The 15,263-nt window shown below is 53.2% G+C and overlaps 1 protein-coding gene across 1 annotated transcript in view; it reads right to left on the reverse strand.

Moving 5' to 3' along the window:
* Window positions 1-15,263, reverse strand: part of AP3B2 (adaptor related protein complex 3 subunit beta 2) — a 36,614-nt gene that overhangs the window by 15,275 nt on the left and 6,076 nt on the right. Inside the window, exons 3-13 of the mRNA XM_029952303.1 lie at window positions 11,175-11,250; window positions 10,971-11,045; window positions 10,590-10,685; window positions 4,081-4,241; window positions 3,744-3,810; window positions 3,465-3,647; window positions 3,070-3,353; window positions 2,467-2,521; window positions 2,044-2,115; window positions 716-778; window positions 243-375 (exon numbers count right to left, since the gene is read on the reverse strand). Of these exons, the coding sequence (XP_029808163.1) occupies window positions 243-375; window positions 716-778; window positions 2,044-2,115; window positions 2,467-2,521; window positions 3,070-3,353; window positions 3,465-3,647; window positions 3,744-3,810; window positions 4,081-4,241; window positions 10,590-10,685; window positions 10,971-11,045; window positions 11,175-11,250 (1,265 nt within the window). The remainder of the gene's footprint in view (window positions 1-242; window positions 376-715; window positions 779-2,043; window positions 2,116-2,466; window positions 2,522-3,069; window positions 3,354-3,464; window positions 3,648-3,743; window positions 3,811-4,080; window positions 4,242-10,589; window positions 10,686-10,970; window positions 11,046-11,174; window positions 11,251-15,263) is intronic.

Raw genomic sequence — 15,263 nt, forward strand, 5'->3', positions numbered from 1 at the left:
CAGGGAGTGTGCGGGCCCCGGGGCGGGCAGATGACCACACACAGGTGCACAGACACCCCCGCAAAGCCCCCAGACCCTTGGCTCTCTTCCACAACCCCACGCACTCCTGCGGTGGCCCTTGGGCATGCGGGAACACTTAAGACACTAATGGAGGGGGACAGAGGGATGAACAGGCATTGTGCCTGGACAGACAGGTGCACACCCTCTGGTCATCCAGGTCGGACACACGGACAAGCACTGACCGTCGCGGTTGGACAGCAGCTGCACCAGGCCGTTGAGGCAGGTGTCACGGACTCGGCCGATGTTAGTCGCACAGCGTCCAATGGCCTGGATCGTGGCGGCTACAAAGTCCTTGTCCATGCTGCGGATGTAGGTCTGTGACACACCACGACACAGTGACCCCCAGCGGCCAGTGACCCTCAGTGACACTGCGGGCTTGAGCGTGACCTTCAGGGAAGCCTGTCAGCCCTCATTCAATCACTCATTGTGCTGGAGACTGAACTCTGGGAGAGAGCGTGACGCCCTCAGTCACGTGGGGTGACTCCCCTAGCCCAGAGCCAGCAGAAGGCCCTGGGAGGGGCCCGAGACACTTTCTCCACTTTGGGTTAAGAGAAGGTGGCCCATCGGGACGATTCTCACTGAGCACAAGGAGCTGCGGGGCACCTCTCAGGCACCCCCCCCCACCACTGGCTGGGAGCTGGGCCCCGGCCCCTACCTGGAATTCCCGTAGGACGGTAGGGATGTTGGTCTCATTGGCCAGGTTGGTCAACACTTCCAGCTGCAGGGGGACAAAAAACGGGCAGGGTGGCCCACGGGCTTTCTGTGCCTCTGCAACCCTCATTCCAAACACACTTCACAGACGGGAAAACACTCCTACGGAGGGCCCCGCAACATCCTTAAACTGATGAAGGAAATGACAGATTGGGAAACTTTGCCTTTTAAATGGATGCCCTGACAGAAGACGCCTAGAGCACGATCCTGTCACCTCTCCACCTCCATTGAAAACAAAGCCTCCTGTTGCTTTTAGGCTAAAGAGCAACGTCCTTACCATGGTCTATAATCCTTGTAGGATCTGACCACTGCCTACCTCTGTTCTCACACCACTCTCCCCCACGCTCTCTATGCCCCAGCCATACTGGTCTTTTGTCAGACCTCTTCCTACCTCAGGGCCTATGCATATACTGTTTCTTCCCCGGGGAGCAGTTCTTGCCATTCCTGTCCCTGTATCTGCCTAGACAATTCATGTGCATTTCTCAGGCAACAGCTCAAGCCTCACCTCCTGGAGAAAAGGTTCCCCAACAGAAGACTAGATCATGTCTTCCTAGTCTATGCTCTGACAGCCCTCTGGACTTCTCTTTCTTACCATGTTTCTCAAGGGGATTTTTAAAGTTGTTTCGTGACTGGCTGCTCACTGTCTCCTTCTCACTCCAACTAGATTGTAAGCTCCCCAAACACAAGTTGTCTGATGAGTTTGCCGTGGCCCGCACCCCTAGATCTAGCTGTAAGTGATACACAGTAGATGTTCGGAGAGTCACATTATCTGCTGCTGAAAAAAGTTACTCAGAAAGGCAGAGCAGGAGTGGAATGTGGGTATGGGCTTCTGACACTTTTTCTGTGAGTCTATGTTCACATAAAACCTGAGGGGGTAGATGTGTGGGGGCGGGAACACTGGGTGAAAGACAGGAGACTATAGCCAATCACGTATGAATTCTGGAGTCGGCAGGACTGACTCGAGGGTAGCGACCTCACCTCCTCGGGTCTACACTTCTATAAAATGGAGATAACGTGCAGTTCCTGGGATTATTAGGAAAATCAGGTTACTTCACATGTGAAAAGTGGCAGATGTCTATCGGATCATAGGCAAAGGGCAGTTTCCTCCCTTGGCCCCGCCCCCATCAGCCCAGCTTCCGGACAAATTCTCCTGGCTGGAGTGGCCACCCGCTCAGCCCCAGAAATAGTGGGCACCAAGGTGGCCACTGTGGACATCCCAGTGGGGGCGGGAAGGGGGTGGAAAGGCCACAGGCACTTCCATCCGTCACTCACCTTCAGGATCTTGATCTGGGTGGGGTCGGTGGATCTGATGTAGAAGCTCTTCAGGTAGGGCTCAAACATCCCCTGGGCGAGAGAAGCAGCCCCAGGGGGCTCCACCACAGCCCCAGACCCCGGCTTCTCCAGCGCTACCCCCCTCCTGATCCGGGGCCCAGAATCCTTCCTGCCTCGTCATTACCCTTCCCACCCCCCTCCCCCCTCAGCTCTGACCGGGTCTTCCTTGACCAGACTTTCCTCCCTCAGCAGCTCTCAGGAGCCAGGCCCTGCTTCTCCTCCCGCCTTTGGGGTCTTCCCTTGCCATACTCTGCACAGCTGAGGCACTCCCCATCCTGCCTGTCCCCAGTGCCCCTCACCACCACCCTGCACCCGCAAGAGCCACCCCTGGGACTGCGAGGGCAGCCTCGGTCACTTGCTCACCCGGCGCTTGATGGACATGGTGGCCACGTTCTGGAGCACCACGTACTGCACCTCACTAGGGAGAGGACAGGACAGAGGCATCTGGGCCCCTTCACTGGGGCCCAGGGCAGCGAGTGGAGGGAAGGGAGGTGGGCCGAATAGGAGGGCGGGGAAGGCACCAGTCGCAGGGCAAGACAGTGGTTGGTACAGAGCGGAGAGGTGGAGGAAAGGCACAGGGCGTGATGCGCCCGGGGTGGGAGAGAAGCTGGCAGGACCAGCCCACCCCTCCGGGTGTGGACAGCCCGCGGTGGTGGTGGGGCGGGCCAGGCCACCGGCCTCTCCCCGGTGTGGACAGGGCGCTGTTGGGGAGGGTCAGCCCCAAGCGTGGGCAGGGCGGGGCTGAAGCACTTAAGCCCCCGGTGTGGGTGGGCCACGCCACCCGCCCCTCCCCCGTGTGGGCGGGGCGCGGCCGGTGAGGGTCAGCCTCCAGCGCGGGCGGGGCGGGGCTGAACACGTCAGTCCCTGGTGTGGGCGGGGAGGGCCAGCCCACCCACCACTCCCCCGTGCGGGCGGGGCGGGGCAGGGGCGGGTCAGCCCACGGCGGGGGCGGGGCCGGGCGCGCACCTGTGGCTGCGCAGCAGTCGCACGAGCGCCTTGGCGATGACGCCCACCTCCGCCTTGGGTGCCAGGTGGAAGTAGAGCTGCGCCACCGCCATGACCACCGCGGCGCTGCGGCTCTGCAGCAGCGGCTTCGTGTTGCGCAGTAGCAGCCGGTGGTCGGGGTCCATGACGTAGGGCTTGCGGGCGGGCAGCGTCGCGGTGGCCGCCTCCTCCGAGCCCTGGCCCTTGGTCTCGTCCTCTTCCGAGCCGTAGAAGGCTTTCTCCGGGTTCTCCTCCAGCAGAGATTCCTGGAGGCGGACACAGAAGGAGGGCGTGTCGGGGGAGGGCGGTGGAGACCTCCTCGCGGCCGCCCTCCACCCCACCCTCCACCCCACGCTGCCAGGGCCCGGGCTGCTCACGTTCTGGGTGGGGCTCAGGAACTGCGTGCGCGCGTAGCGGGTGAGCATGCTGATGATGACCACCTGCCCCCACTCCTCCACGTCGATGAGCAGGTTACAGAGTTTGCGGTAGTTCTTGTGAATCAGGTCGATGCGCTCGGGGCAGACCTCCTCGAAGGCCATCACCACACTGCCCGCCACCAGCTGGGAAACGGACGGTGGCAAAAGGGTGATCCGGAAGGGCAGAGGGCCCCTGCCCCGTCTCCTTTCCACCACCCATCCCTGTGCCCATGTACACACCGTGGTCTTGTCTGCCAGAAGTTTCTCAATGACCTCGATCAGCTGGTCCTTCTGGTCCGAATCCAAACTGAAGGAGAAATTGAGAGGGATTTGCCCCTCCCCCATCTCCCACCTACCTGATATTTGCCCAAACTGCTCACCTCCCCCACCCCAACCTATTTGTTAAGAAGTGTGAGCTACCACTACCACAGTCCTCCATCTCTGTCACTTCCCCAAACCGTCTTAAACCATCTGAGTATGAATGAACGGCAATCTACAACACGTGGGAGAGGCCAGGGGTGGGTCGGGGGCCTGGGAACCACTCCCCTGAGGAGTCAGGGGTGCGGCAGGGGCATACCTGTAGAGTTTAGGGATGGCATGAGCAGCTGTTTTCCGTACATAGGGTGACATGTCGGAGGCAGCTTCCTTGATGGCCAGCATCATGATGGGCACGATGATGGGCACCCGGATGCTAGATAGGACGCGGAGGGCACTGGCCCGAATCAGCTGGTTGGGGTCCTAAGAGCAGAGGTGCAGGCAGAACCGTGAGAGGGCACAGTGGCCTGATGGGAAGGCCACACCTGGGGAACTCACCGTCCCTAGCTAGCACCTGTTCTGGCCTCCCTGCCCCCCTGCACAACGTGCCAGTGCCTGGTACCTAGGGGAACGGGGGTTCTACCGGAGGGAACTGACTGTTGGCCCCCGCTGCAGACATCTGACACCCAAACAGTTCTGGTGATGGGTTGCTTCACTTCCAGAAAGAGTAAACATCTTCAGAATACCTAAAGTTCCTGAAACACATCCCGGTCCCTGTGTGGCCGTGGGGGTCTTTGTGTTGACACCAGGGCTGACTGCCAGCAAGCCCAAGCTGGCCTCCCTTCCAAAGAGTTGCTTAACACTCCTTTCTCCCAGCAACCTCCCAAAAGCTGCTCTTCCTCCAGTGTTTAAAACAGAATAGGCGTGTAGGCCCCTCCTCCTTGCTCCCATCCCTTCCAATCCACACCCAAGAAGAGCCTCAGACACAGTGTATTGTAATTACAGCCGAGGGGCAGTGGTAGCTGGAAATTGCTGTGAATCTTTTTTGTTGTTGTTTATTTTTGAAAGAGAGAGTGAACCTGCACGAGTGGAGGAGGGGCAGAGAGAGAGGGAGACACAGAATCTGAAGCAGGCTCCAGGCTCTGAGCTGTCAGCACAGAGCCTGACCTGGGCCCAGGCTTGAACTCCCAAACCTGGAGCTCATGACCTGAGCCAGGCTCGAACTCTTGAACCTTGAGATCATGACCTGAGCCAAAGTTGGAACTTAACAGAATGAGCCACCCAGGTGCCCCTGCTGGGAATCTCACAGAATGGTGGGCAACAGGAGAGGGTACTGGAACATGCTTCCCTGAGGTTCTAAAATGGAGAAAGAGAAGATCCACAAAACGACAGGGGAAGATGATGGTAACCCCTGTCAGGATTCTAGAATGGATTGTTAAACACATGGCTTAGAAGCACTTATTTAAAAAGCAGGAGTCTGTATTTTCTTAGAGTCAAATCCTATCGTATCCACTGCTATAACCTGTATTTCTCTCCCCCCCTCTTTATTTGGAAATGATTATGGATTCACAGGAGGCTACTAAAAAAAATTTTTTTCCCCTTTCTGATAGGGTAACTAGGCTGGTCGATATTAACATGTTTATCTTGATTTCAGCAAGACACTGGGGGGAGTCTCGTAGCATTTCCCGGATCGCCATTTTTGACACGGGCCTTTTGTTTCACTTAATATGTAAGTGTTTTGTTTTCGTTTTTGCTTTTTAAATTTTTTATGTTTATTTATTATTGAGACAGAGAGAAACAGAGCATGAGTAGGGGAGGGGCAGAGAGAGAGGGAGACACAATCCGAAACAGGCTCCAGGCTCTGAGTTGTCAGCACAGAGCCTGACGTTGGGCTTGAACCCACGAACCATGAGATCATGATCTGAGCCGAAGGTGGACGCTCAACTGACTGAGCCACCCAGGCGTCCCAATATGTAAGTGTTTTAAGAACAGAATTCATATCTATTTTGTCTCTGTATCCCCACATCCCTTTACACATGAAAGGTGTCAAGAAATTTTTCTGCTATTGAATAAGATCCTTTCTAACAAGATAAGAAAATGCCAGCTGACTGTATAATTAGGTGGGTCCACAACTCGGTAAAATGTTGTACTTGGGGAAGGTTTATTAGCAGATTGGTGTCGGCATGGAAACATGATACAACACGGACTCACAATCTGATGCCCTGGTCTGTACAATTTGTCAACATCTTGGAGGGAGACACAAAATCAGGAGGACAAAATAAAGATTTAGAATCGCCCTGAATTGGATGCAATGCTGAATAAAAATAAAAATAAAAAATAAAAATAAAATAAATTTTTTAAAAATTAAAAAAATAAAAAGGGTTTCATAAGGGATTCAAGGGACCAACTGCATACAGACAGGATGGAGGGAGACCTAGACTGACTGCTCACTGGAGGTTTGTCTGAACTGAGCCAGCCACCCGAGTGGGCTGCTCAGGAAGCAGTCTCAGGCTGGGCCAATAAACAGAAGGGAGAAAGCCGGATGGAAATGAATGGGTCTAACGTGCAGGAGGGCCCGAACTCATTCACAACAACAGAAAGAAAATGAGTTTTAGAGGGACACATAAGTCCTATGACACCATTTACAAAACAATACTCTATATTATTTACAAATGTGTAAATAAGCAGTAAAAGAATAAATACATGCATATGAATTATAAACAGAAGATACATGGGAGGCTTTGGCTGTTGATAAACGTTTCATTTCTTCTGCGGGGTATATAGATGTTCCTTTTATTACTCTTTGTGCCTTTTGTTGAGTCTGAAATAAATTTTAAAAATTATAGCTATGGAGGTTTTGAGACAATATAATGCTTCAAAAAAAAGTTGTAGTTGTCTGAAAATGAAGCCAGTTGCCTTCGGAAGGAGTGACGTCTCTATCACGGGACATGACCTGTCAGGTGTGTTCTAGAGTGAAGGTCAGCACAGCACAGCCCTCAGGCCAAATCTGTCTTCTGCCTCTTTTATAAATAAAAAATTATTGGAAGCTGGCCACGCCCACTCATTTCTGGCTTCTCACACACTTCCAGGGCAAAGTTGAGTGCTTGCAAGATTGGGGCTGTCTGGCCTACGGGCCTATATGACCATCTGGCAGGAAACAGAAAAAACTTGCCGACCACCGTTCAGGAGAAATCATTGCATTGAATGGACTAAGTGTGCTCTGGCTTTTTTGGGTTTTTTTGTTTCATTTTTGAGAGAGAGAGAGCGAGAGCGAGAGCGAGAGCGAGAGCGAGAGCGAGAGCGAGAGCGAGAGAGAGAATGGTCAGGGAAGGGGCAGATAAGAGGGAGACACAGAATCCAAAGCAGACTCCGGGCTCTGAGCTGTCAGCACAGAGCTCATTGTGGGGCTCAAACTCACAAAGTGTGAGATCATGACTTGAGCCGAAGTCCGACACGGAACCAACTGAGCCCCTGAGGCGGCGCCCCTCTGGTTTTCTAAAAGGAGAAGTTCAGGGGCTGCAGAAACTACAGCCAAATGTAAAATCTGGCTGGGCAAAAAAATTCCAGAATGATTCTTATGAAATGATCTAACCCTGATTCAAAACAAAAGATTACTTGCCCATCTAGATAGATTGATGGACAGTCCTGTGGTTTTGACTTTAAAAGTTGACACATAGAGACCCCAGTCCTGCTGAATGAATGATTGTATATGCAAGTGCCCGAGCATGTCCCCCCACCCCCAGACCTCAGAGAAGCAGTCTCGTCGGCCCTCCTGCTCACCATGCCACGGGACCCAGGGGTGAGCCCGGACCTGGGCAGTCAGTCTGCGCCTGCTCAGCAACCCACTGGGCCAGCTGGACATGAAAAGTTGAGCTGGACCTTTCCGAGACACTCTCACACGAATGTGAACCAAGCAGGTGGAAAGACTAGGGAAGGAAGTTAGTGGTTGGCATTGGAGCTGATAATTCTGACTTGGATGGAGAACAGAATGGCAGTGACATTGGCTTCTGTATCCTTGACAGACACCGACCAGAATAGCACGCAGTGGAGATGATCAAGAGTGCGTTTAATATGCAAGAAAATAGGTGAGAATATTCAGTTGAAATAATGGGAAGGGATTCGGCCCCCACTCCATTCTAAACAACTTGAGGGGCGCGTGGGGGGCTCAGTCAGTTAAGCGTCTGACTCTTGGTTTCAGCTCAGGTCATGATCTCACGATTTTGTGAGTTCAAGCCCCACATCAGGCTGTGTGCTGACAGTGCGGAGCCTGCTTTGGATTCTCTTTCTCCCTCTCTCTCTGTCCCTCTTTTGCTCACACTGTCACTGTCTCTCTCAAAATAAATCAATAAACTTAAAAAAAAAGATTTAAAGGACTTAAACCTTCCTACTGTCCTTTCCCTCAAGTGATTTCAATTTCTACACGCTTCAAAAAGCCTTTCAGTACAACCGACTGACAACAGTCTTTAAAAGTGGGTGTTTTGCCTACACTGGGGCATCTGAGACAGGTCAACCACTTCTGGTGCCAAACGGAAGACTCGTCACCTGTTTCTAGAGGAGTAAGCGCTGTACCTCACTCACTGAGAATGGACAGTCATGTGTCGATGGCGTCTGCACGGACCTGTGAACCCAACCTCTCCTGCAGGGTGAATTCTGTTGTCTTCCTCTCCATAGAGCTCATTTGTTTTCAGTAAACCCTTTGTCCTCACCAAGTTCCATGTGAGAAGGCTCCAAAGTCATTGTTTGCCACAGAAGCCCAGACTAGGTGAACCAGCCAGTGCCAAGGCTCTGACACAGGCCGGGAGGAATCCAGGTCCCCTGTCCCCTGCACAGAATCCTGTCTTAAGGATGTTAACTTCATGGGGTGCCTGGGTGGCTCAATCGGTTGAGCGTCTGACTTCAGCTCAGGTCATGATCTCATGGTTCGTGGGTTTGAGCCCCACGTCGGGCTCTGTGCTGACAGCTGGCTCAGAGCCTGGGGCCTGCTTCGGATTCTGTGTCTCTTTCTCTCTCTGTCCCTCCCCTGTTCATGCTGTCTCTCAAAGATAAATAAATGTAAAAAAAAAAAAAAAAAAAAAGAATGTCGACTTCTGCCTAGTTGTGGACCACGATTCCTTTACACCAATGGGCATCAAGACCCAGGGCTCTCTGCTTCCAGGGACTCAAGTGGTTTATATTTGAGGTGACCATTATCACAGGCTCCTCAGAGTTGGAGAGACACGGTCTCTGGGCTCCCACCTCATCTCTCCAGCCCCTTCTGAGCTGGCATCCACCCTCTGAGGGTCGCACTGTTGAGGGAGCCAACAGTAAGCTGAGGGCAAAGCGCAAGCTAGCAATCCCCCCTCCCCACCAGGCGGGATACATGTGACACTCTTTAGACACTCCTGGCTGCCCAGGGACAAAGGGAAGGGAAAAATAAATAGTTACCTGATAGAGACCACGGTCCTAAGTCACCTTCAGTTTGCAACTGTCTTAATGATTTATAAGGAAAAAGGGCAGGGTGCCTGGGTGGCTCAGTCGGTCAAGTGTCCAACTTCAGCTCAGGTCATAATCTCACTGTTCTGAGTTCTTGCCCCTCATCAGGCTTTGTTCTGACAGCCCAGAGCCTGGAGCCTGTTTCAGAGTCTGTGTCTCCATTTGTCTCTGCCCCTCTCCCACTCATGTTCTGTCTCTCTTTTGAAAATGAACAGACGTGTAAAGAAAAAAAATTTAGGGGCACCTGGGTGGCTCAGTCGGTTAAGCATCTGACTTCAGCTCAGGCCGACTTTGGCTCAGGTCATGATCTCACGGTTCATGGGTTCAAGCCCTGCGTCGGGCTCTGTGCTGACAGCTCAGAACCTGGAGCCTGCTTCCGATTCTGTGTCTCCCTCTCTCTCTGCCCCTCCCCTACTCATGCTCTGTTTCTCTATGTCTCAATAATAAATAAACATTAAAAAAAATTAAAAAAAGAAAAAGGAAAAAATTTAGAAAAAAGGGCAATCTCCGTATAGACTCAATTTCCTGAAGCCCTAACATCACTGTACCCTCCATAGTGATAGGGGAAACAAAGACAAGAAGAAAATGTAGATTAAAATAAAATTTCTTCTTTTTTTGAGAGAGAGAGAGGCGAGAAAGAGAGAGAGAAAAGCAGGGCTCTGTTTCTACCCAAAGTGGGGCTCATGCTCACCCGAATCAGGGTTTGACCTCATCCGAAGGGGGGCCCGAGCTCACCCAAATTGGGGCCCGTGTTCACCCAATGCAAGGCTCGAACTCCCAAACCACGAGATCATGACTGGAGCCGAAGTCAGAGGCTTAATGGGCTGAGCCACCCAGGCGCCCCAATAAGATTAATTTCTTTACAGCCTGCAGCCCATTGACAAATGCTTGAGGCAGGCAGAGTAGAACATTCCTGCAGCTCCCTCCTGTCTGAACGTCAGTGCTTTGCTAGAGGGAGAAATAACTGGAGCTCCAGAGCAGCGAGGCCCCGGGGGCCTCAGGGGCCCCTTCAGCACATGAAAGTCCTTTTGGAAACCTCCCTCCTTCCTTAAGCCCCACCCCCAACTCCGCACCGCACAGCCCGTCACTCTGCTCTTTCTGCCGAGTCCTATCCCTGCGCTTTCATAAAATCACCTTTTTGCATCAAAGACGTCTTGAGAATTCTTGGCTGTCGGCTCGAGACCCCCCCCCCTCCCGCCGCCAACACTTAAAACGACATCACAGCACTGGTCCTCTTCTCTGACCCTGACCTTCCCAACACAGGAAAGGGCCTCCAGACCATGCCCCAAGCACAGGCCTCTCCCCGGACTGCTCCTCCAAAACGGCGTCCACGAGACCCGGGCACCGGGCGGCACTGACCTTGAGGCCGCGCTGGAAGGTGGAGATGGACAGCAGGGCCAGGTCCTGCTGCTCTTCGGCGTAGCGGACCAGGTACACGTACACCAGCTTCTTCACCTGCGAGCGGAGGGGCTGCTCAGCGGGACTGCCGCCCCCGCCCAGCGAGACGCCCCCGCCCAGCGAGATGTCACCGCCCGGCCCGCTGTGGTCGCAGCGAGAGTGTCCTGGGCGCGCCCCGGGTCCTGCACTCGGATCTACTTCTGCTCCAGGGACATGTACCAGGTTCTTCTCCCAAGCGGGTTGGGCCCCCGGGGACTGGATGGCTCCTCACCGCACCCCAACTGGCTGGAGCTCACTCCCGGCAGGGTGGGCACCCGGGACCCCTCACCCGGGGCTGCCTACCTCTATGTTCTTACAGGCCACGTTCTTCACCACGGCGGGAAACAGGTCTGAGGCGTTCTTTCCCCTGGCGATCATCTGGGTGGGGGGACAAGGGAGGGGGAGAAGGGAGGAGGCCCACATTTATTAGGCGAGGGTCCACAAGGAGCCACGGAGAGCGACTCTTTGATCCCTCCCCCAGACCAGGGAGGCCCCTCCCCCACTCACAGCCACGATCCTCTTCATGGCCTCCAGCTTGAGGGAATCTTTGTTGGTGTCCAGCATCTCTTTCAGGTCATCATGCCTGGGGCGGTGGGGGAAGGAACAGGAGGTCAGCGGAGAGCAAGAGGGTGGGGCTGGGGGTATCCGTCTGTCCCCAGGATCCAGGCAGAAAGAAGGGACACAGCCAGGGGACTTGGTGTCAGGAGAAACGTGGGCCAGCCCCTGGTATGGGTTGAACTGGGTCTCCCTCACAAAAGATATGCTGAAGTCCTAACCCCCAGGCCCCCAGAACGTGACCCTATCTGGAAACAGAGCTGCTGCAGTTGTAATTCATGAGGATGAAATCGCACTGAGGCAGGACGGCCCCTAATCCCGGGCATTCTGGTAAGAAGACAGCGGTGGGAAGAGACAGAGACACAGGGCGAATGCTAAGTGAGGCCAGAGCATCGGAGAGACCCATCTGCAAGTCAAGGAACACGAAGGACTGCCAAGAAACTACCAGAAGCTAGGCGGGGGTGAGGAAGGATCCCCCCCCTAAAGGTTTCAGAGGGAGCACGGCTCTGCTGGCACTGCTGGACCCTCTTCCCCAACGCGAGTCACCGAGAATGGAATCCACGAACACAAATGCAGTTGGTTAATGGGACTTATTTCGTTCGGCCCACAGCCTCTCCCCAGCAGCTAGAAGTCCTCATGGAGCAAAACCTCAGGGTTTACAGGCCGGAGTAACCAATCACAATCTTACAGCATCTGGTGGCAGCTAATTATACTGTGAGATCCCACGGGGCAGAGACTGGATAACTTTCACCTGTTGACTCTGCCTTTTCGAGGTGGGGCTGTTTAACAGAATCTTAGGAAACAGGTTCCTAGGGTTACCAAGAGGAAAGTAGGCGAATGAAAACAATAGTTGGTGTTCTAGGGTCTAACAGCACCTTGGTTTTGGACTTCTGACCTCCAGATCTGTGAGACTGTAAAGTTCTGCTGTTCTAAATCATGCACTTGGCCGTCCTTTGCTACATCAGGCCCGAGGAGACCCAGACAGCCAGGGGCCTGGAGCCAGAAGACAACAGGAAGGGTCTGTAGTGGGAAAGGTGTGGACTCCGCCCAGAGAATGGCCAGCTGGGTAGATGGGAAGGATCCGGAACCAGTGCGAAGGACGTGGTGTCAAAACGACAGGAGGATGCCAACACCCCACCCCGGGTGTGTTCCCAGGCCCGACCCCAGGACTGGCCTGGACGGGGCCCAGTCACCCCGGATTCTATGGAGCCGGCCTCCCAACAAAAGCCAGACCTGTACCTTAACACTCAACAGTGATTCCAGGAAGTTAAGAAACCCTCAGGGGAGAAATAAACGAAGATCTGGAAAAATGTCCCCTTGCACAGGGCTGAAGGGAAGACAGGTGGTCCTCAGGCCAATACGTAAATGTCACGAAACGTCCTCGGACATTTCAGGGAAGGCATTTTGTCAAACCTCCCGAAGTGGCAGCAAAACCCCCATAGTTCGGGGAAAGACGAGTACAATGAACAGTGACAGACGACGCACCGTCCTGGAATTCGAAACGCAAAACAACCTGACAATGACCACAGCTCCGTGGTACCAGGTAAAAAAAATAGAAAGTCAAAGGTCATAGGCACAGTTTCATAAATGGATCTAAACTGATACATTAGGAACAAGAACTCACCAACGGAAGGATGCAAAACAAGCGTAAACAAACACCGCTGAGGTGACAGCTATGCAGCAGAGAGCTTGACCCGTACGCACGTCTCACACCAAAGGAGACCCTGCGTCTGATACTAATAGTGAATTACTTTTATTTTTTTATTCAAGTTTCTTTTTTTGAGAGAGGGAGAAAGAAAGCGTCGGGCCGGGGGCAGAGAGAGAATCCCAAGCAGGCTCCATGCTAGCAGTGCAGAGCCGGATGCGGGGCTCGAACTCACAAACCAGGAGATCACAACCTGAGCCGAAATCAACAAAGAGTCAGACACTAAACAGACTGAGCCCCCAAGCACCCTGTTTAGTGAAATTATTTTTAAATATATGAGATTTAAAGGGAACATTTTTATATTCAAGATCATAAAGTTATCAGCAACCAGATGATTAGGTTTAATTTTTTTTAAAACTTTGGTACATAAAACTAAAATAATAATAATAACGATAAGGTGACTGAATTTGTTGGCCAGGGCTGCCGTAAATAACAAAGTATCACGGACTGGGAGGCTTAAACAATGTCAATTTCATTCTCACAGTTTTGGAGACTAGGCGTCTGAGATGGTGTCAGGAGACATGGCTTCTTCTGAGGTCCCTCTCCTTGTCTTGCAGATGGCTGTCTTTCCGTATCTTAAATTTCTTTTCTTTTTTTTCTTTTTTTTAATGTTTTTTTATTTATTTTTGAGAGAGACAGTGTGAGCAGGGAAGTGGCAGAGAGAGAGGGAGACGCAGAATCTGAAGCAGGCTCCAGGCTCTGAGCTGTCAGCACAGAGCCCGATGCGGGACTTGAACCCACAAACTATGAGATCATGACCTGAGCTGAACTTGGATGTTCAAATGACTGAGCCACCAGGCTCCCCTAGCTTCCTGTGTCTTTACATGGTCTCCCCTCCGGGGTCCCTGTGTCTGAATTTCCTCTTCTAAGGACACCAGATTGGATTAGGATTGTACCCTAATGACCTCATTTTAACATAAGCATCTCTTTAAAGACCGCTTCTCAAATACAGTTACATTCTGAGGTAGTAGGGGTTACGGTGTCAACATAGGAATTTGAAGGAGACACAATCCAGCCTGTAACAGCAACAGAAAGGAAACTATTTGGGATATGGCAAATAAAGGTTCAATATTCAAAATAAAGTACTGACAGCAATTTAAGATCTGTATCTACCACTTGCCGCCAGGGCTGCTGCAAGCACATCCACCATTTGCTTGACCCTCCAGGCGGACATAGCCCAGAGCTGTTGCTCCCCATTCAGTGAGTCTGCTATTCCTTGGCCAGGTGCCCTTGTGCAGTGAACAACCTGCCCATCCACACTCAAGAGGTCCAGAGGCTGGTGGTCAAAGAAGTGAACCCATAGAAAATGTGTCTATCCAGAACCCAGAGAGCTGTGGGACAGGGGACACACTTGTGTGTTGCCAAAACAGTTCCAAACTCTGGTGAGCACTGTCCTCTCGTCTCCCAGACCGTACTCAGATAACCCACAGCTTTTGGCCCGGGCAGGAGAACCTAGTCTAGAAAGGTAACACCGCTGGTAGAAATTAAAAAGCAGTGAAACATTTAGAAACAACAGACTGAAATAGGAAAGAGGAGTGTCAGCAGGGAAGAGCATGACAAGAGTCGCAGAGGCAAATGTGACTGTGTGGCTGACGTGGAAAGCCGAGTAAGCGACAGAGGCTCAGAGGAGGAGAGCCCGCATAGCACACGCCTATTCCTAGGGCTGCATTTTGCACAAATGGAACACACGCTCAGAAAGGACGGAAGTGCTGCTAAGAAATGGAGGTTCCAAGGGTTTTAGAAAGGGTCCTGCCTGAGCTGATTTTCTGACACAAAGCAAAGTAGAAAGACGATGGCTTCCGGAACACACGCGACGTGCTAGCTGTCAGGGCAGAGATGTCCAGCCCCATCGTGCTGGTCCCTTGGGGGACGCCCCCAAATCAGCGATACCTTCCCACGGCCCAGCCGGGGCCAGAAGACAACACGCCTCCTCACTCTCCCAAACGACAGGGGTAGTCAATTCCTAAGGGGCGGAGCTCAGAACCAGGGGGCGGGGAGTCACAGAAAGAGGTACAGACCCTGCAGCTGGGCCCCGGGCAGCGCTGGGGCCGCAGGGAGAGCCAAAGCCGAGCACCACCATCCCCAGCACACGGTACACACCACGGCCAGGCTCCTCTGCACGTACCCGCACAGTCAGCTCACACCCGACGACACCACACACTCCAACATGGGCCGCAAACCCAGCACTGTCCACAGACCCCCATATCTCCCCCGCAGACACACCCGCACCCGATACCCGGCACCCCACAGACACACCCGCACCCCCACAGACACACCCACATCCCACAGACACCCCACACCCCCACAGACACACCCGCACCCTCCGGACACACCTG

This window comes from Suricata suricatta, chromosome 9, assembly GCF_006229205.1.
Source record: "Suricata suricatta isolate VVHF042 chromosome 9, meerkat_22Aug2017_6uvM2_HiC, whole genome shotgun sequence".
In the NCBI taxonomy this organism is placed as follows: Eukaryota; Metazoa; Chordata; class Mammalia; order Carnivora; family Herpestidae; genus Suricata; species Suricata suricatta.